The sequence below is a fragment of the Suncus etruscus genome, chromosome 6 (genome assembly GCF_024139225.1).
Source record: "Suncus etruscus isolate mSunEtr1 chromosome 6, mSunEtr1.pri.cur, whole genome shotgun sequence".
Lineage (NCBI taxonomy): Eukaryota > Metazoa > Chordata > Mammalia > Eulipotyphla > Soricidae > Suncus > Suncus etruscus.
In genome coordinates, this window is record NC_064853.1 from 13102911 (window position 1) to 13124324 (window position 21414).

The 21414-nt window shown below is 46.2% G+C and overlaps 1 protein-coding gene across 3 annotated transcripts in view; it reads right to left on the reverse strand.

Moving 5' to 3' along the window:
* Positions 1-21099, reverse strand: part of DNAJC6 (DnaJ heat shock protein family (Hsp40) member C6) — a 155206-nt gene extending 134107 nt beyond the window's left edge. For 2 of the 3 annotated variants that reach the window (XM_049774389.1, XM_049774388.1), the window contains exon 1: positions 20913-21099. In XM_049774389.1, the coding sequence (XP_049630346.1) occupies positions 20913-21027 (115 nt within the window). In that variant the 5' untranslated portion in view covers positions 21028-21099. Of the gene's footprint in view, positions 1-6454; positions 6681-20912 lie in introns of those variants that run through there. The other variant, XM_049774390.1, reaches the window with a different exon arrangement.
* Positions 21100-21414: the final 315 nt, after the last annotated feature.

Consider the following 21414-nt stretch of genomic DNA (forward strand, 5'->3'; position numbering starts at 1 on the left):
GGCGTGGTTCTCTGAACAAAGTATAATCTTTCCTGGATTTACACTAAATTTTAATCCTGAAAAAAGTCGATGTAGAAGTAAAACCAACTGACACTATCTAGGCTCAGAAAATTTTGACAAGAGGACCCTTGAAAGTTGTTCAGAACATGAGGCCATTGGTCACTGAGTCTGGAATGCCATAAGACAACTTTCATTTCCAGTTTCTGCTATTCTACATGCTTCTAGAATCCTTGGCATATTTCCAGTGTGTTCTTAGGAAGCAATATCATACCCATTTAAGAATCACCAGCACAACCAGACTATAAACCCAACTTTATCACATGCTCATCCCAAACCATGAGAATTCACTCAGTCACTTACAGTTCACTCCAGCCAAAGAGGAAAATCCATAAAAGAATAAGTATGTTCTAAAAAGTCAGGGAGTTATGGTGGCTAAGTAGAAATATTGTATCTCATCATACTTTATTTCAAATCACTGAGGAATGAATACTCACATAAATTTTTAATACAGAGGGCCCAAAGTCTAATCTAATCATATTCAAACTTAGGTTCTATAATAATATTCATAAAAAGCCAAATCTTTGCAGGAACTACCAACTTGGATAATTCTCTAAACTTAATTTTACCACATTGAAATTTTTTTTAAAACTTCCTTTCCATGGCAGGAAATATGCACTAGTATAGGTTGTTGTATATTGTAAGACTGCAAACCAATCATGAACAATTTTATCTGTGAAAAATAACCTATAGTATGAACAATCTTGTAACCGTGATGTTCAAATAAAAAAAAAAAAAATATATATATATATATATAAACTAAAAAGAAAAAAAAAACTTCCTTTTCACATAAAAAATGTCACAGTGGTTGTGCAAGACCAGACTCGAGAAAACTTAAATTATTTGCTCTGAATTTTTGCAGGCAAAAAAATTTTTCCTGAGTCCTCAAATTAATCCCTCCTATTCTTTTAATTATCTATAAAAGCAGATAGATTTTGTTGCAAAAATTCTCAGAGAACTTAATAAATAAACGTAATTTTTGGACCTGAACTTAAAGAATAAAAGTCTATTTCCAAAGAAATAGGAGTAAGACATGAGTCAAAAGAAGTCATTTCCTAAAATTTTCATTTCCTTTTTTTCAAGTCAGAATTCTTATAATAAATATGGTGACATTATCTACTTAAAATCTTACAATTTCCAGTCAAGAATGTGGCTTAGAAGACATACGTCACATGCATGAGACCGATTCTATTGCCAGCACCATATATAAAACACACACCCACACACATTCAATTAAAACAGAAAATAAAAGTAGGAAATTTTACCATACTATTAATTCTTAAGACCCTGCATACCTCTTGATTAGTTTCAAGGTAATTTAAAAAATGGCCAGGAATTGAACTCTAGTGCTATAACCCTCTGTGTCCTATACAAAATTCTCCACTCATTTCTTTAGATATAAAATACCCCCAACCTTGCAATGTTGTGACATTGCATAAAGCACCTCACAGCAAGCTTTATGCATACGAGTTGTTCATTAAATAAGAGCTATAGTAGTTATTATTGTAATAAGCTGTCATGTCTGCCAGTACCTACTTATTAACCCAACTATTTTCTTTTCATTTACCTTATATGTAATTCTCTTTTGGGAGGGTTTTCTAAAGCATTTTGAAATATTTATGGCAAATATGATACAATATCTCTTGTATGTAAAGTCTCCGGGTATATCAAAAGGAAAGGCAAAAGGCATTTACTAGACCACAAATCTACTGGTACTCAACTCTCGTCACATGCTAGCTTATAAAAATTCTGCCTACCAATATCCAGATGATTTATTTTCCTTCTCAGCCTCTTTAAAATTGACCGAGTCAGGGGCCAGAGCGATAACATAGCGGTAAGGTGCTTCCTTGCATGAGGCTAACCCAGGACAGACTTGGGTTCGATCCTCGACATCCCATATGGTCCCCTGAGCCAGGAGCAATTTCTCAGGACAGAGCCAGGAGTAACCCCTGAGCATCACTGGGTGTGGCCCTAACCCCGCCCCCCAAAAAGCATTTGATCGAATCTGTAAGCTCCACTTAATTGGTTAGTTTGTGGTATTTATAAAATTGACCTAGTTCTTGTGCCCTGTCTGCAGTTCGAAGGGAGAATTGACTTCCAAGTGATTCACAATATTAAGAGTTCTTTTTCAGCATATGTGTCCCATAACCAGCTCAGCACTAGAAATTTGGAATTGAGGTTTGAAAAATAGTTTTGGGGGTCTGGTCACCATGTTCGTTGCATGCAGCTCACATATGCACCAGTGAACACACATACACACACACACACACACACACACACACCAGCACGACCTCTCATGCCCCATACTCAGCTGCTCTCACTCCACATAAATCCTTCTCCAGCCCTGAAGGATCCATAACCTGTCTAGACACTTCAACCTCCTAAAAAAATCTGGGGGGAAATTATTAACATTCTCTTCAAATACAAAAAGAAGTGAGCATGCATATGAAATTATATTTCAGAGCTACAGGGATGCACTTGATTTGCATCCTAACCTGGGCTGATCCCTGGCATCTTCTATGGTTCCCAGAGCACCTCCAGGAGTGTTCCCTGAGAGTAGAGTCAGAAGTAGACTCTGAACAGTCAGGTGTCATCCCCTAAAATAAAATATTTCATTTCAAAACAAATTAAGACTCTATGGGGCTATAGGAGTTACTCCTAGCTCTGCACTCAGAAATTACTCTTGACAGGCTTGGGGCGCTGAGAATCAAACCCAGGTCCACCACATGCAAGGCAAACATCCAACCCACTGCACTAAAGCTCCAGCTCCAATATAAGGGTTACTTTAGGCCTTCCACGCAGCTGAGCCCAGTGTAATTCCCCAATGAAATCCCCAGCACCACCACCTAGGGTTCCCTGATCATGACCAGAAGTGGCCCTGGAGCACAAAGCCTGAAGTAGTCCCTGAGTATTGGTAGATGTGGCCCCCAAACAACAACAACCACAAAAGCTAAAACTTATTTTGTGTTTCTCAAATTTTCTTAGCAGGGATCACAGTAACATACAGATCTGACTTGAAATCAGTCCAGACCTACACACATAAGAAAGATAAATAGCTAAGACACACATTTCAGGAACCAATATTTACTCTTATTTTGAGCAATGATTCTGACATTTTTCTATTCAAATTCTCTTTCTAAAATGAGAGACTGGGGTCTGGAGAGAGAGCACAGTGGTTAAAGGTGCTTTTGTATATGGTAGACCTGAGTTTGATCCCCAGCACCACATATGGTTCTCTGGAACTGACCAGGAGTAATCCCTGAGCACAGAGTCAGGAGTAAGCCCTAAGCACTGCCCCCCAAAAAACTATGAAATAAAAGGGAGACTAGGGGCCGGAGAGATAGCACAATGTTAGAGCATTTGCCTTGCACGCAGCTGAGCCAGGACAGATGGTAATTTGATTCCTGGCATCCCATATGATCCTGTGAGCCTACCAGAAATTATTTCTGAGTGCAGATCCAGGAGTGACCCTGAGTGCAGCCAGGTGTGACCCCAAGATAAATAAAGAGAGAGAGAGAGAGAGAGAGAGAGAGAGAGAGAGAGAGAGAGAGAGAGAGAGAGAGAGTGAGAGAGAGAGAGAGAGAGAGAGAGAGAGAGAGAGAGAGAGAGAGAGAGAGAAACTATTTACTGATTATTCTCAGTCTGAAGAACAGTGATCAGGGGACACGTATCCAATTTACTAAGAAGGAAACAGATTCAAAGTCACTGATGAATTAGATAGAAGAAGCCAGGCCCTAACTAGCATAGTTCCTTTCCTAAGACTCTTCCCAGACGAAGTGAAGCAATAATTCCTGGTACCAACTTCCTTCAAAAAGTGTCTTGGTGGGGATGGGGGTGGCAAAGCAATTGCCTTGTACTTGGTCAACTTGGGTTCAATTCCCCGCACCATATTATGGTCCCCTGAGTAATTCCTGAGTGCAGAGCCAGGAGTGATTACTAAGCACTGCTGGGTGTGGTCCAAAAACAAAGACAAAAACTAAAAGGGTTGCAAGGCCCAGGACAAAGTTCAAAGAGCCTGAACACACTTTGGTATGTAGAGGGCCCCTGGCTTTGTCCCTATCATCTCATGGTCCTCCTAAGCACCAATCAGTGTAACCTTCATGGCCTTCAGCACTGCTGGATAGGCTCCCCTGTCTCCAAATTAAAGGCGGCCCTCTAGAGAGATAGCACAGTGGGTAGGCCAACCTGGGTTCAATCTTAGGCATCCCATATGGTCCCCCACACCTACTAGAAGTAACTTCTGAGTATAGAGCCAGGAGTAAGCACTGAGCACTGCCAGATACGGCCCCAAAACAAAACAAAACAAAACAAAACAAAATTAAAATTAAAATTATCTAAGCAAAATATAGGTCTGGTATTTGAAGCTTAAAACTTGCTGATACTGCGAATGTTTCAAATCTAAACCAGGGTCATTATTAACCCCATTCCCAGCCTCCAAAGCAGACACTTAACTTTTCCTAAACCAGGCCCCGGGCCTAGCATGACATGGCATATAAGCTAATGTCTTTGTTGCCAGAAACCCTTTCATTGGCCACTGAAAATGACTCCACAACGCCTATGAGCTCCTGGAGCTCATTTTAAACACTTGGAATTCCACCAGTTAACCTGTCTGTGCTGATGGAGAAACTGCCCTGGCCACTCTCTTATCAGGTCCCTGCATAGCTTATTTCTTATTTCTTCCCCACCAAGGCGGCTGATTTAGAATTTAAACAGCCCAACTGCCGGTGAAGTTTCAAGCACTGCCACCACCAGCTTCTCCTCTGCCCCTTTGAGAGTCCCAATGAGCTGGATAAAGTGGGCTTGGGAAAGCTCCGCTGGGTCAACCCATCTGTTTAGGGGCACTGCTATGATTATTATGCTATTATTATTATTATCATCATCATCATCATCATCATCATCATCATCATCATCATCATTACCACTACGATTATTTCCCTGTCTTTATCTTTTTGGTAATGTGTCATCAGCATCACTGCCCACACCAAGGTGGGACTTTTCATGGCAGTGGAAACCTTGAGCAGGCCCCCAAAATGGGGTGGCCTTGAGCACAGGAAGGCCCGGAGAGGGAAAGGGCTCTGAATCATTGGACCCAAGACCCAGACAAGTTAAAGTCAGTTCACTGGGGCTCTGGGTACCTGCTGGGGCCAGTGAGGCAACTTTATCCACCATCATGCCCCGCCCTGACACCCAAGGGCAACCATGCTGGGGGACTGGAAGGAGAGAATGATTGGGGGGGGGGGGGTACAGGGGAGGGGGGTAAAGAGTCGCCTTGGAGCAGTTCCAAGGGACACCCCCCCCAGAAAGTTAACTGCACCCCTATCAGAGAAGGCAGAGCCCAGAAAAACCCTAGTGATCCCCAGGAAGTGACTCTGCCCCCCCCCCACCCCTCTGCAGCCCCTGTCTGCGCCTTCTCTGAAGCTGCATGGACCAGACCCGCACAGCAGCACCCCAGCACGCCCAGCTTCCTCCTGCAAACAAGATCAGGTGCACGTGCACCCCCCCTCCGGCCTCCCCGCGCCCCATCAACCTCAGAGTCCCTGGCTCCTCCCCCAACTGCGGCAGAAAACATGAGAGGCACCTCAGAATTTTTCAAACCCCAGAAAACCCTTGTTGTTAAACTTAGCATGTGGGGAGTTGGCTCCCCCCAACTCCTGGCGCCCCTGAGTTTTTCCTTTCAGTCATTTCGGCTTCTCCCAGAACCTCCAAGGGAATTAAAGTGATGAGGAGGCAGTGAGGGGGTGTCGGTTTAATAAATGGGCCCTTAGTGGGGGTGGAGACTGGGGAAAGAGGGGGTAGGCGCGCATATCTGGGCCAGATAAGCAATTCTGAAGGTCAGCGATGGCTCCCCCAGAGACTTCTGCAAAGGAAAGGCTGCCCCTTAAGAGGGTGTCAGGAACCCCAACAGTTTAAAAAGACCCAAGTCATTTCAGATCTTCTGATGGCAACCGTACACAACAACCCATAAACCTGAGACGACATAAACTATTTGGGAACAACTCGCCACTAGATAAAATAATACAAATCCTGGGAGCTGTTACAGAGAAATCAGTATAAAGGAAAAAATATATATATATAATTTTTCTTCCAACAAAATTCTATGAAGAATGCAAATGTGTTATATTTAGTAAGAGAGAAAAAAAGAGAAGGCTGAATGACACACTATATAGAAACCGAAGCCAGTCATTGAGAGAAAGAGAGAGAGAGAGAGAGAGAGAGAGAGAGAGAGAGAGAGAGAGAGAGAGAGAGAGAGAGAGAGAGTCATGTTTATTATATAACTAGAATATTTAAAGCCTATCCACTGTAGTTTGAAACTGGCCCTTAATACAGACACTAAGCAATGACGTCTCAGCAACCTCGCAGGTTCAACCTCCCCTCTGCAGCCGGGGCCCCCCCTTACCTTTATTTTCGGAATCTTTCATTCTGTCTGTCCTTCCTCCCTCCACTGCAAATTTCCAGGATAGTCCAGCCGGTGCTGCTGCAAGCCTGACTTTGGATCTGTCATTCACAGCAGGCGTCTTGGGGGGCTGAAGTCCCTCCACGGAGAAGCACCACCGGCCTCTGATAATTGCATGCAAGGCAATGTGCAGGGGAGGGAGGGGGGGTTATAATTTTGCTTATGCTGAAACGGAAAAGATGGGGATGAAGGCAGACGTAAACAGAAATTCCAAAACCTGGCGTGGAACTGGATCCGGAGCCGACCAAGCAAGCGTCTCCTCCCCTTAGGGTTAGCACTTCCTGCACTAGAGAGATTTGGAGGAGAGGACAGAGGTTCAAGGCTAGGTGGTCGACCCCCTGAGCCCCACCAGGAGGGATCCCTGAGCAAAGCCAGGAGTAAACCCTGAGTTCATCCCCAACAAGCCCTATACACCCCCCACAAAAGAAAGATCATGATTCAGATGAAAGGGAGATGCCCTTTCCATATAATTAGCCAAATGCAAATATAATTTCCAAATGCAAACCACTCCTTCACCTTGGAGTCAAGAAACCATGCTGGGGCTGGAGAGATAGCCCAACTGTAGGACATTTGCCGTGCATGTGGCCAACCCAAGAGGGACCCACTTCAATGCCCAGCATCCCATATGGCCCCCCAGCCTGTGAGGGGGAATTTCTGAGTGCAAAGCCAGGAGTAACCCCTGAGCACAACTGAGTGTGGAAACCAGAAACCAATCAATCAATAAATAAAGTGTTTTTTTTTAACTAAAAAGAAATATATATCTTACATATATATTTATTCTGCCAACAATTTTTTTCTATTTTTGGTTTTGGGGCCACAATCACTCAGGGGTTTCTCTAGGCTCTGTGCTCAGAAATTACTACTGGCATACTCAGGGGATGATATGGGATGCCAGTGATCAAACTCTGGTCAGCTGCATGCAAGGCAAATGCCCTCCCCACTGTGCTATCGCTCTGGTCCAACAAATATTTCTTCACCCACTACTCAGGCTTTATGCTAAGCATTGGATGCACAACAGTGAAAGGGACCGACTCCAACTCCATGCTGCTCACAGATAACACAGACCATAATGTAGTACCATTCCATGATTGCTCCATGCACACAGGGGCACCTAAACTCATTGATCCAAAGTCAGTGGATACCTGCAAACTGGCTATGAAGCCAGTACTTGGCTCTGAGTGAAGAGACTTCTCAGTAAAAGACCATGGAAGATGCAAAATAATGTTGGAAGGAAAAGGGCTTTTTTAGGCCACACCCAGTTGCACTCAGGGGTTACTCCAGGCTCTGCACTCAGAAATCGCTCCTGGCAGGCTCAGGGACCGTATGGGATGCTGGGAATTGAACTGGGTCTGTTCTGGATTGACGGCATGCAAGGACTGAGGGATTGGAATGATAGTACAGTAGGTAGAGCTTTTGCCTTGCACGTGGCTGACCCAGGTTAGATCCCTGGCATCCCACTTGTTCCTGAGCCTGAAATTTATGAGCACAGAGCCAGGAGTAACACTTAAGTGTCACTAGGTAAGGTCCAAAAACAAACAAACAAAAAAAAAAATGGGGCTGAAGCGATAGTACAGCAGGTAGGGCACTTACCTTGTACATAGCTGACCCAGGTTTTATCTCCAGCAACCTATACAGTCCCCTGAGCACTGCCAGGAGTCATTAGTGAATGCAGAGCCAGGAGTGATATCTGAACACTGTCAGGTATACCCCCCTAAATATTGGGGTGGAGTAGCTAAAGAGAGAGTACAGTGAGTAGAACACTTTGCCCCAAACCTGCCCAGAGTGATTTCTGAGTACAGATTCAGGAGTCATCCCTGAGCACTGCCAGATGTGGACCAAAAAATGTGGGGGAGGGGGCTGGAGAGCTAATCCAGTACTATAGGGGTTTAAGTACTGGTTTTGCATTGGCTGGCCCAGGTTCTATCCCTGGCACTACATATGATCCCCAGAAAACCAGCAGGAGTGATCCCTGAGCACAGAATCAGGAGGAAGCACAGTTGGGTAAAAAATAAATAAATAAATATGGGGCCGGAGAGAGAGCATGAAGGCAGGGCATTTGCCATGCATGCAGAAGGATGGTGGTTCGAATCCTGGCATCCCATATGGTCCCCCAAGCCTGCCAGGAGTGATTTCTGAGTGTAGAGCCAGGAGTAACCCCTGAGCACTGCTGGGTGTGACCCAAAAAACAAACAAAAATAAATAAATAAATAAATAAATAAATAAATAAATAAATAAAATTAAGTTCCAAGTTCCTATAACCTGCATTCACTGTAAGGGTATAGTGGGAGTTTATGCCAATAATCTAAGTGGGTAAAATGATATTCAGAAAGATGAACAGATACAACCCTGTGGAGAAGAGTAATGGAAGAATATATATGAAGAATATGAAGAAAATGAAGAAAAGAGGTCAGAGGCAGAGCCTAGTCAACTATCTGCCACAGAGGCTGGAAAGACAATCCACCAGGTAGAGAAGGCTCTTGCCTTGCACGCAACCGAACCCAAGTTCAATCCCCAATACTACTTAAGGTCCCCAGACAGCCACCAAGAGTGGCCCCAAACACAGAATCAGAAACAGCCCCCGTGCACCAGTAGGTGTGGCCTACACTACCCCCAAGCCCCATCTATGTGCCATATATAGGTGTATATATGTTAGCACAATTATCAACATGCCTGGACACCTTTACAAGAGCTAATTACTAATGTTCACATGCTCGAAGAGCCAGATCCAGGCCTGGGGTGAAAGCTGGCCAGGCCACTGGGGATCCCCGAGCTGACTGGAAACTGTCATAATTTTCAAGCTTCCTGAAAGACTAGAAATGATCTGTGTTTGGCACCTGTCCCCACTCTTCCTCAGCAGCCAATATACCACTATGCCCCACATACACTTTGAAAACTTAAGATAAATGAGGAAAATCAGCCTTCATTGAACTCCTTGATCACAGAGGTATCTTATTGGCCCATCAATCACATCAAAAGAAACCAGGCAACTCTCACTCTAAGAATCAAGTTGAGGGGCCAGAGTGAGAGTACAGTAGGTAGGAAGTTGGTCTCGCAAAGGCTGACATGTTTCAAGCCCGGCATTCCTTATAGTTTCCTGAACAGTACCAAGAGTGATTTCTGAGTGCAGAGCCAGGAGTAACCCCTGAGCATCGCCCGTTGTGGCCCCCAAAACAAAACAACAACAATCACAAAGTCCAGAACAGTCAAGTTGTGCCCAGCACATGAGAGGTGATGGTGTCAGAGAGAAAGTACTGGGATTAAGGTGCTTGCCTTGAAAGCAGCTAATCCTGGGACCAGAGTGATAGCACAGCAGGGACCGTGTTTGTCTTGTATGTGGCCAACCTGGGTTCAATCCCCGACATCCCATATAGTTCCCCGAGCCTGCAAGGAGTAATTTCTGAGCACAGAACCAGGAGTAACACCTGAGTGTGACCAGGTGTGGCCCCAAGACAAACAAACGAACCAAAAAAAGTCAGGTCAGTCCTGGCTCCAATCTCCTCAGTTCCAGCCAGAACTACAACCCTTTGTACTTTCCCTCTCAACACATTGGACATAAACTGGCATGCACTGCCTGACATAACCCCCCCCCCAAAAAAAAAAAGAAGAAGAAGAAGGAAACAGATGAGAAGAAAAAGATGAGAGAAGTAGGTGGTGTAGATGCCATTCGGTTAATATTTGGCTACCAGGCACTATGTTCAACCCATGCAAGGACACAGTGTTGAACAAAACATTCACTGTCCCAAGAATTGGATCTGTTTTACACAAGATTTGTCAATGTACTGACAAAACAGAAATGGCAGATTTGAAAAACAGAACTGGGAGTCCAAGCCAGGGAAGGATGCTGAGCTCGGATGGGTGAGTTGCCATTAACTGGCCCCTAGAATAAGTGGGGACACATCCTCGCCCCCATATTTCCACTCCCTGACCTGGAAGATAAAGATAATAATGACACCACTTCTGTGGCTTGGCTGCGACTCAAAGGAGTTAAGGCAAGTAAAGGACATGGCACAGAGTCTGCCACTGAGCATCAGGGTCCCCTGGACACTTTGAGAGGACAGTATTACCTTCTGGTCTGGGTCAAGTTTACCCTGTCTCCTCACAAATTGTGAATCATAACTAGACTGGCTTATCAGGAAGAATAGAATGCCCTGGACATAAAGGGGTAGCCAGACCCTGCTCTACTCACTCCTGATAGGCCCTTCTAGACCAACTGGTTGGGGGATGGAGAGGTGTGAAAAGAAAAGAAAAGCTGAGGAGTGAGGAAATGGGAGCTGCATGGTCACTGGTATTAAAATGGGGGCCAGGCGCTTTCTGGCTGAGCCAGGTGTCAATCCCCAGCACCCCCAGATGGTTCCCCGAGTCTACCTGAAGTAATCCCTGAATGCAGAGTCAGGAATAAGTTCTAGGGCTGAAGAGATAGCACAGCGGTGGGGCATTTGTCTTGCACACTGCCAACCCAAGACCAAGGTGATTTGATTCCTGGCATCCCATATGGTCCCCTGAGCCTGCCAGGGACCATTTCTGAGCACAGAGCCAAAAGTAAACCTTGAATATCACCAGGTGTGACCAAAAAAAAAAAAAAAAGAAAAAATGGAGAGTGGGGGTAATAAGCCCTTTGCACAGCCAGGAATGGCCAAAGTAAAAAAGAAAAAAGAAAAAAAAGAAAGAAAGCTTATTTTTCCCACTAGTGTGGTCATTTCTACAAACACCAGTATTGTGTGTCTACCTTTGCAATCTGAGAACTTTGGAATGTTAAAAAATATTTTTGGAAGAATTGAAAGGTAAACTAAATCTTGAGGTACATTTTGTACATTTCCTTAAGCACAGATCAGTACATTGATACAACCATCTTGGTAGTTTATTTTTACAATTGAGAGCCAGAGTGATAATTCAGGTGTTAACATGCTTGCCTTGCATGGGGCTGACATCATTTTAATTCCTATCTCCATATATTTTTCCCCAAACATTTCAACAGTAATCCCAGATTCCAAGCCAAGGGTCTGCCCTGAATACCTCTTGGTGCATTAAGAATCCACCCCCTGAAATAAATTAAATGAAAGAAAGAATAGAAAGAGATTGTACAGATGTTAAAGCACTTACCTTGCATGGCAGATAACCCAATTCACTCCCTGGCAGTGCTCATAGTCCCCCAAACATCAGAGGGGCACAGAGCCAAAAGCAGTCCCCAGCACCATGGGGTGTGTTTCGACATTATCTCTCCAAATTACTAGAATTAAATTAACTAGAAGAAGTTTGAAGAAGAAAACAAAACGAGCCTTTGTACTTACCCTCTCAATATAATATTTTAAATGGTCTCAGACCTCATGACTTTGTGGCCATTCCAAGAGGATCACATGATTCTCCTAAATTTTGTCCACCACCCCCAGGCAACCTGAAGGTCACATCACTGGCTGAGGAACAAAGATATGTGAGCAGAAACCTTGATAAACTGATATCCGGGGCCCTGATAAACAAGCAGGAATGCTCATGAGCTACCTCTGTCACCAGGGTTAGGACACTCAGACAGGCTCCACAGGCCACCAGTCCTTCCTCACTCAGCTCAACACAGTGCCTGGCTCCTTAGCTGCTACCTCTGAGTCACGACGCAGTGAGTCATGCCCAACCCAGGAAGCCATCTTGAGAGCTAAGCCAAGGAGAATTTTCAAGAACAGTGAGACTCTGAACTGGAAGGAGAATAAGGCTCCTTATTGTCTTCAACAGCCAAACACGAAAGGGAAAAACTGCTGATGAGATTTTTTGGGTTAAACTTCTCAGTGCTCTTCTCTGAGGAAAAACGGAGCCACCAAAATGTGGACAGACCCTTAAGACTGTTGCAGCCATTGGATTCCTTAGAGAGTGGAGAGATGGGCCAGGAAACTCTTTATGAAGGCCCTGTCTCACCTCCAATAGGCCAAACCATTTCTTAGTGGCTCTTCCAGAACTCTCCATCCAACCATCATCTATCTATTCCTCATAGCTGCAGATTGCACCTCAGGCCTTTTTCCATTGAGTCCTGCTTCTTTCTAGTCTGTTTGCTCAGAACACCAAGTGCCCATGCAGAGGAAAACCCCAAAGAGAGAAGCACTGAGAAGGGTGAGAGGCCTGTGATAAGATCTCAGGCAGACTGTAAGAAAAGCTGGCTGAGGTCCTCCAAAACCAGGCCACCAGCCAGAGAAAGGAAATGAAGCTGAAAGAAAGCCCCCCTAGGCAGTTTCCTTATCATCATCACCATGCATGTATGAGAACATTATTTGCCCAGCCTTGTTTTCAAAGTGAGAACTTTCCCAGCAAAAACCCTGGCTCAGATCCCAACGTAACATAGTGTGTCCTACTCAAAAGATTGCTTACCCTCTCTGTGCTTTGGTTTTCTCATTTCTTTTTATTTTGGGGCGGGGGGGTCACACTCGGTGGACAAAGAGGTTACTCCTGGCTCTGCACTCAGAAATCGCTCCTGGCAGGCTCAGGGGACCATACGGGATGCTGGGATTCAAACCAATGTCCTTCTGCATGCAAGGCAAATGCCCTACCTCCTACCTCCATGCTATCTCTCCAGCCCCGTATGTATCTTTATTTTAAGTTTGTTTTTGCTTCTGCACCACACTTGACTATATACTCAGGGGCTACTCCTAGCTCTGCACTCAGGAATCACCCCTGCTGGTTCTTGGGAGGCAGAAGAATCATAGAACCATATAATATGCCCATGGATTGAACCCAGATTGGCTGTGTGCAAGGAAAGTGCCCTCCTGCTCTATCTCTTCAGCACCCACCATTGTTTTTAAATGAAAAACTGGAGCTATTCGAGATGAGGTGAGTGGTCATGCAGCTGAAAACTAGCAGAGCAGAGGTACTTCCCTGTCCTTGGCCTCTCACACTGTCCCTGTGAAGGAGTGACATCCTCCTTTAACTGGGCAGAGTAAGTTCTGAGCATAATCAGGTGCTGCACAAAAAAAAAAAAAAAAATCGATGGATGGAATCCATTTCCAATCTGCATCTCCGTAGGCTATGTTGCAACTCTTTCTCACCCCACTGGAATTTAGGAAAGGTCACTTCTGAGGGGAAAAGTCAGGGCCAGTTTTTTGGCATCATTTCAAGAGCTCAAGAGATCTGCTCTTCACCAAGTCCTTCACCAGTTGCTCCCACCACATCTAGAACTAAAAAAAAAAAAAATAAAAAAATCTGATATTTGCATGAGACTGAACTGATTAAAAAGGATTCTTGGGGAGAGAATTTAGAGGTAAATTTCTACTGAGCACAATTTGTTCATATTTCCATTTAAGACCGTTTATATGGGTAGGCTTGTTTTTTGGATAATAAATTATTAGCATCCAAAATATTTTTTTAAATTTTTGGGCCACACCCGTAGTGCTCAGGAATTACACTGCACTCAGAAATCACTCCCACATCCAGAATACTTTTTAAAAATTCTTTCTTACAAAGAAAAAAAACAAGGGCTTGCATATAGCCAACTCAACTTTGATCTCCAGCATCCCACAGTCCCCTACCCCAATACCACCAGGGGTAAATCCTAGGTGCAGAGTCAAGAGAAACCCCTGAGCAATGATTAGTGTAGTTCAAAAACCAATAAAATAGGGGCTAGAGTGAGATAGCACAGTGGGTAAGGTGTTTACTTTGCATGCGGCCTACCCGGGTTCTATCCCTGGCATCCCATATGGCCCCTGTGCCTGCCAGGAGTGATTTCTGAGCACAGAGCCAGAAGTAATCCCTGAGCACCACCAGATAGGAAGGAAGGAAGGAAGGAAGGAAGGAAGGAAGGAAGGAAGGAAGGAAGGAAGGAAGGAAGGAAGGATCATGAAAAACTGAAAAGCAGGCATGTTACAGGGAGTCATTATAGGCCAGTAACCAGGGGAAGGAATTCTAGCTTCTATTCAAGGAAATCAATATCAAACCACATTGGAGGGATTTAGTACAGGGGTTATGGAGCTGATCGCTCATCCAGATGACCCTGGTTCAATCCCCAAGTTTCGCATATGGTCCCCAGAGTACTACCAGAAGTGATGTCTGGCCATAGTTGGGTGTGAACCAGAAACCAAAAACAAATGCAATACCAAACCACCATGTAATACCACTGCCATCTAGCCCACAAACATTCAAAAGTCTAACAAGAAGACTGGGGTGTGGTTTGGCAATAAACTGCACTGCCTGCTTGCAGGAGACCTGAGTTCAATCCTGCAACACACACACACAGTCACACACACAAACACACACACACACACACACACACACACACGCGTGCGTGCAAATACACACACACCCTAAGAAGTATAGAAACAAGAATCTCACACATTGGGCTGGGAAAATACACAGCAAGTAGGGTGTTTGCCTTGCATGCAGCTGTCCTGGGTTTAATCCCCAACATCGTCCATCCCATATGGATATGGTCCCCCTGAACCTGCCAGGAGTGACTTCTGAGTGCAGAGCCAAGAATAACCCCTCAGCACTGCTGGGTATGACCCAAAAAACAAACAAAAACAAACCAAAAAAATTGTACAGCAGGTAGAGCGCTTGCCTTGCCTGCAGTCAACCTAAATTCAATCCCCAGTACTCAGTATGGTTCCCAAGCCCCATCAGGAATGCTCACTGAGCACAGAGACAGGAGTAACACTGAGAACAACTGGGTGTGGCCAAACATGCAAAAAAAAAAAAAACTAACCAAAAAACTTACACATTAATGCTACCAATTAAGACACCACAAATGTATGGGGGTGAAGGGAGGAAGGGAACAAAAGAGATACCTACAGGGGTTAAGACACTTGCCTTTATGTGTCCAACCTATTCAAATCTCCAACACTGCATGGGTCTCTGAGCAGCACCAAGGGTCAATCCTGAGCACAGAGCCAGGAATAGTTCCTGAACAGCATTGAGTGTAGCCCCAGCCTGTCTCCCCAAATACAACTCATAAAGAAAAGTAGATGTGGTATGGCATATACTTCCATGCATGAGGCCTTAGGTTTAATTACCAACACCAAAACTCAGAATGGAGTATATAGGGCCAGTAAAGTATAGTGGGTAGGGTTTTTGCCTTGCATGCAGCTGATCCAGATTGAATCTCTGCATCTCATGTGGTCCCTTGAGCACCCCCAGGAGTAATTTCTGAATGTGGTGCCAGGAGTAACCTCTAAACACTGGTAGATGTGTCCCCTCCTGATCCAAAAAAAAAAAAAAAAAGGACCATATATATTTTGACTAAATTCTAGCTACTTAGTTTGTACTCCTTATTACAATGAATTTCCCTGGAATAAGCATACGCAAAGATTCATTCCTGTACATAATCATTGGATATCTGCTGTATCCTGAACACAATGAATGCTAGGCTGAAACTGTTGAGGGTCCCAAGATGTCAGGCCAAGTCTCACTTGAGACTCAGTAGGAAGAGGGATGCTGGGTAAAGATATTCAGGGGGTCCAGAAGTCCAGAAACTCTGCCTACATCCAGTTACAATACTTTCCACTCCCAATTCTTTGAACATCCCAACCCCTAGTTCAACATACCATGTGATCTCATGGGGGAAGATCTCCCTAGACTAACAGTAATGAAAATACAAACCACAATGGGGCCAGAGTGATAGCACAGCAGGTAGGGTATTTGCTTTGGATACAACTGACCAGGGTTCAGCATATGGGGCCATAAAGATAGTACAGTGGATAGGGTTTTTGCCTTGTATGCAGCTGACCCATGTTCAATCCTGGCATCTCATATGATCCCCCAAGCCTGCCAGGAATAATTTCTAAGTGCAGAGCAAGGAGTAACCCTTGAGCACTGCCAATTGTAGCCCAAAAACCAAACAGAAAGAAAGAAGAAAGAAAGAAAGAAAGAAAGAAAGAAAGAAAGAAAGAAAGAAAGAAAGAAAGAAAGAAAGAAAGAAAGAAAGAAAGAAAGAAAGAAAGAAAAGAAAAGAAAAGAAAAGAAAAGAAAAGAAAAGAAAAGAAAAGAAAAGAAAAGAAAAGAAAAGAAAAACTGCCACCCAGCCAGTCACCACTTCAAGTCCATTGAATTATCACAGGAACATATGATACAGCTTTGCATATGACACAGAATGGAGTGAGGGGCAGATAAGCCCCTTCACTAAGGATCACTTCACTTATGAGGGGACCACATCACAGTGGTACATTCACTCTGAGTCCATCTGGTGCCCAAGCACGTGGTTCCAGGACCCCCACCGCCATGGGATTTATCACAAGAAATTCAAGCCACCTTCTAAGAAATACTAGTGGACCGCAGCTTTCTCTCGTTCTGATATTTAGTTTGACATCTCTCTGTGAGCACAGATGTGAAAACTTATTTTCCTGGTGCAAGATGATGTGACAGAAAAGGGCTTGGGTGTGCGTGGGGCTTGGGTTGCTCCCCAGTCATGAGGCCTGCAAGTACCTGCTTCACTTCCATTTCATCTATAGATCAGAGAAAGCAAATACCTCCAGTTCCTTCCAGCATGTGCTCTGGACCTGCGATTGACCTATTCTGTAAACTGCAAAGTGTAACAGAACACTTTCTCCTTGGATGGCCTGGGGGCTGGGAAGCAGGGAATTAGAGCAATTGGAGCTAGCATTCTCAATTCTCCCTTACAGAAAGGAAGGAGGAGTTGAAAAGCAAGGTGCATTGTTAGGGATTCTAACAATAGGAATATTTTAATGGGGAATAGAGGCTGGAGAGAAGGCAAGGTGGGTAAAGCATTTGCCTTGCATGTGATTGACCCAGGTTCAGTCCCCAGCATCCCATATGGCTCCCCCAGTATTGCCCAGAGTCATCCCTGAGCACAGAGCTAGGAAAGACCCCTGAACATAGTCAGGTGTAACCCTAAAACAACAGATAAATAAAATGGGAGACAGAGAAGAAAAGAGAAAGCTGTAAACACAAGGCAGGACAGGTGTTAAAAAATTATAACACTGGGTGGGGGGGGGTTTAGAGTAATAGCATAGCAGTAGGGCGTTTGTCCTCAAGCGGCCAACCCCAGATGGACTCTGGTTCTATTCCCAGCATCCCATATGGTCCCCGAGCTTGCCAGGAGCGATGTCTGAATGCAGAGCCACTAGGGGGTCAGAGCCAGAGTCCAGTGGGGAGGTGCACACAGCCAGCTTGGTTCCATCCCTGTCCCCACATATGGTCACCCATACACTGCCAGGACTGATTCTTGACCACAGAACCAGGATTAAGCCTGAACACAGCTGGGTGTGGGCCAAAAAACAAAGGAAGAGAAATGAAAAATTCTAACACTCTGTGTTGGAAAGGGAGGTCTTGGGGCTGGAGCAGGTGTTTCGTGTGCAGAAGGCCCAAATTCAACCAAAGAGAAGGGAAAATAAACAAACAAACAAACAAATAAATAAAACTGGGGGCTGGAGAGATAGCATGGAGGTAAGGCATTTGTCTTGTGTGCAGAGGTTGGTGGTTCGAATCCCCACATCCCATATGGTCCCTCGAGCCTGCCAGGAGCCATTTCTGAGCATAGAGCCAGTAGTAACCCCTGAGTGCTGCTGGGTGTGACCCAAAAAACAAATATAAATAAATAAATAAAAATAAATAAATAAATAAAACTAGATGGAGCCGAGAAATAGTACAGTAGGTAGGGCGCTTGCCTTGCACTCAACCAACCCCGTTCCATCCTCAGCATCCCATAAGATTCCCTGAGCACTGCCAGGACTAAGCCCTGAGCACTGCTGGGTGGGGCCCCAAAATAAACAATCCAAGTGAGTTAAGTCAGGCTCCCAGATAGAGGAACAGCAAGGTGTTGGTAGCAATAGCAGCAGCCACAAATGACAAAAACTATAAAATTCTGGGTCTATACAAAAGTGGATAGGGGGGCTGGAGAGATAGCACGGAGGTAGGGCATTTGCCTTGCATGCAGGACAGTGGTTTGAATCCCGGCATCCCATATGGTTCCCCAAGCCTGCCAAGCGCAGTATCTGAGCATAGAGCCAGGAGTAACCCCTGAGCGCTGCCAGGTGTGACCCAAAAATAAAATAAAAAAACAAACAAAAAAAGTGAGTAGAATACTTGCCTTGCATGCGGTCAATTCCGGTTTGATCCCCAGCATCCCATATGGTTCCCTTTGCTCCACCAGAAGTTATTTCTGAATGTAGAGCCAGGAATAACCCTAGACCACTGCCTTATTTTTATTTATTTATTTTTTGGGGGGGTTGGTTTTTTGGGCCACACCCAGCAGTGCTCCGGGGTTCCTTCTGGCTCTGTGCTCAGAAATCACTCCTGGCAGGCTCAGGGGACCATATGGGATGTTGGGGACCGAACACTGGTCCCAGCCAACCTGCAAAGCAAACACCCCACCAACTGTGCTATTACTACGGGCCCCTGGAGCACAAATTGTGTGACAAAAGTAAATTAATTAATTAAATAAAGAACATAAAACTAGTAACAGGACCATAAAACTAGAAGATCTGTGCCTGGCATATATAAGGCACTGAGTCCCACTAACCCCTGGCACTGGCATTCTGCATCATGTCTCTGTCCCCAGCCTCAAAACTGCTAGAGATGGCCCTGATTACAGAATAAAGAAAACATTTCCAGAAAAGTATTCTAGCCCAGTTTACTACAGTGGCACTTTCCATTTAGCCTTTGTGTAAATCTTCCCATGCATCTGGAACATCACTGTGCACCTAAGGACCAGGAAAGAGACGCTTGTTGCATCCACTCATCTATACCATCTGTCCCCCTGAGGTCCAGCCGGGCAGCACTGAGTGCCCGTGGGGGAAAGGACTGTAATCAGCGCATTGATTCAAACTAATAACACATCCAACGCCAAGCCACCGAGTGACCCTAACAACTAACAATACAAAAGCTTGTTTCCAACACAATGCATAAATATTTGAAAGACAATTATGCCTGTGGTGTGTCAAACTTATTTTTAGACTGCTTACTCTGTTTGTGTCCCTGCTGGCCAATCATTAACTCATCCGGGTCCGGGGTGCGCAGCTGGAACTGGACAGTGGGGACCCCTGAAGACCATGACAGAAATGTCAGGCCCTGTGCCAACCTGCTTCTGCCGGGATCAGGTCGGCCATCTTAGAAATCAAGACCTGTCACGGTGGGCAAGAAGGCTCAGAGGATGGGAAGGGATGGGAGGAAAGACAGAGCACCCCAGCAAGCAGGTCTCTCTTTCTCTCTCTCTATCTCTATCTCTCCCTGCAAAACACCCAACCCACCAAGTCTTGGTGAGAGACTTAAAGTGTAGGAGCCAGAATGAATCTTTAGCAGCCCCGGGGAGCAGGGACAAATGCTACCAAGGAGAAGAAATGCCAGTGCACAGGTTACAGGTGGCAGCAGCCCAGATAGACTTCTAGGAGGAGGGAACCTACGTGATGGGTGAGACCAGCTAGACTAACAGATGCAAGCAGAGCCTTGCAGAAAGGAAAACATGCCCGGGTCCTATCTCCCTACCCCCCCCCCCCCCACACACACATACCCCAAATAAAACCTGGAGCTGCTTTTCCAAGATCCCTGAAAATAAAAATAATCCAAATTCCTCACCACCGCCTTTCCAGCCCTCTATCAACACCCCCTGCAGAGACTGGAGCATGGCTTGCATTGCACCATCTGTCCGGGCCACCAATCTGCGTGTCCCCCCCATCTCTGATCCTCACCCCAACACCTCTCCAGGGCCTCTTTGATTCCTTCCAGCACCCCCCCCGCCCCCCGGAGTGAGGCGAGTTTGCCTCGGATTCTGAATGCAAGGTTGAGCCCCTTCTCCCAAAGTCCCAGACGATGGTCTCACCTACCTGTTCACTCCTGGTGCCCCGGTGCAAGTGGGTGGAGGGAGGGAAGAAGTAGGAGGGGGTGGCATTAAAATTGGGGAGTCAGAGGTGAGTAACAAATGAAGTTCGGCAGGATGCTGGAGGTTGTTTGCGGGAACACACGGGTGACACTCCAGTTTGCAAAAGGGATTTTTTTTTTTTTTTGCACAGACTGCCAAGGGGACCAGACAGAAACCCTGGGTCGGGATGCTTCTGCTTGTGTGTGTGTGTGTGTGGGGGGGGGTGATCCAGGAGGGTCGTGGGGTGCAAACCTATGAAAGGCTGCGTCTCAGCTGTCCCCGGGGTGGTCTGGGTCCCGAGCCAAAGGCATATACATTTGGGGGGTAGGGCTAACCTGTGCAAGAAGCAGCTGCAACCAACCACCTGCGCCCAGCCGGAGCTGCTGGGGGACCATAATGGGGGGACCCTGGGGGATAGATCGGGGGTGAGCCCGACCCCTCGCGCTGCATCAAGGGACGCCGAGGGAGTTCCCGGGTCTGGGCTGACATTCAGGAGGAGGAGAGCCTCTACCTGCCGGGCTGCACCCCAGGGCGAGTCCCTGGAACTAGGGGTGGGGTGGGGGGGACCTTCCATGCCACCTGCAGCCCCCGATCGTGCCCACACTCACTCACTCACTCACTCACCCCGCGCCTCCCGGCCAGCCAAGCGCGTCCTCCACAGCCGCCGGGTGGCCTTCCAGGGCCGCAGCGGAGAAAACCACCTCGGGCTCTTCCTGGCGCCCTTCTCAGTTGCGCCCATCGGGGCTTCCCGCGTCCCCTCCGCGCCGCAGCCCCGAGGGTCGCTGCAGCCGCCCGGGCCGCCGCGAGCGCATCTGTCACGGGCCGCTGCGAGGTCGCCGAGTGGGAGGGAGCGGCGGGGGCGGGGTTTGGTGAGACTGGGCGGGGCTTGGTGGACGTGGGCGTGGTTTATGGGGGAAAACGGCTGGTTTGGTGAAAATGGGGCGCGGTTTGGCGGATCTGGGCGTGGTTTGTGCAAACGGCGTTGGTTTGGTGAAACGGCGTGGTTTGATGGGACTGGGAGGGACTTAGTGGATCTGGGCGTGGTTTTTGCGGACTGGGCGTGGCTTCGATGGAACTGGGTGGGGCTTAGAGGATCTGGGCGTGGTTTGTTGGAACTGGGCGTGGT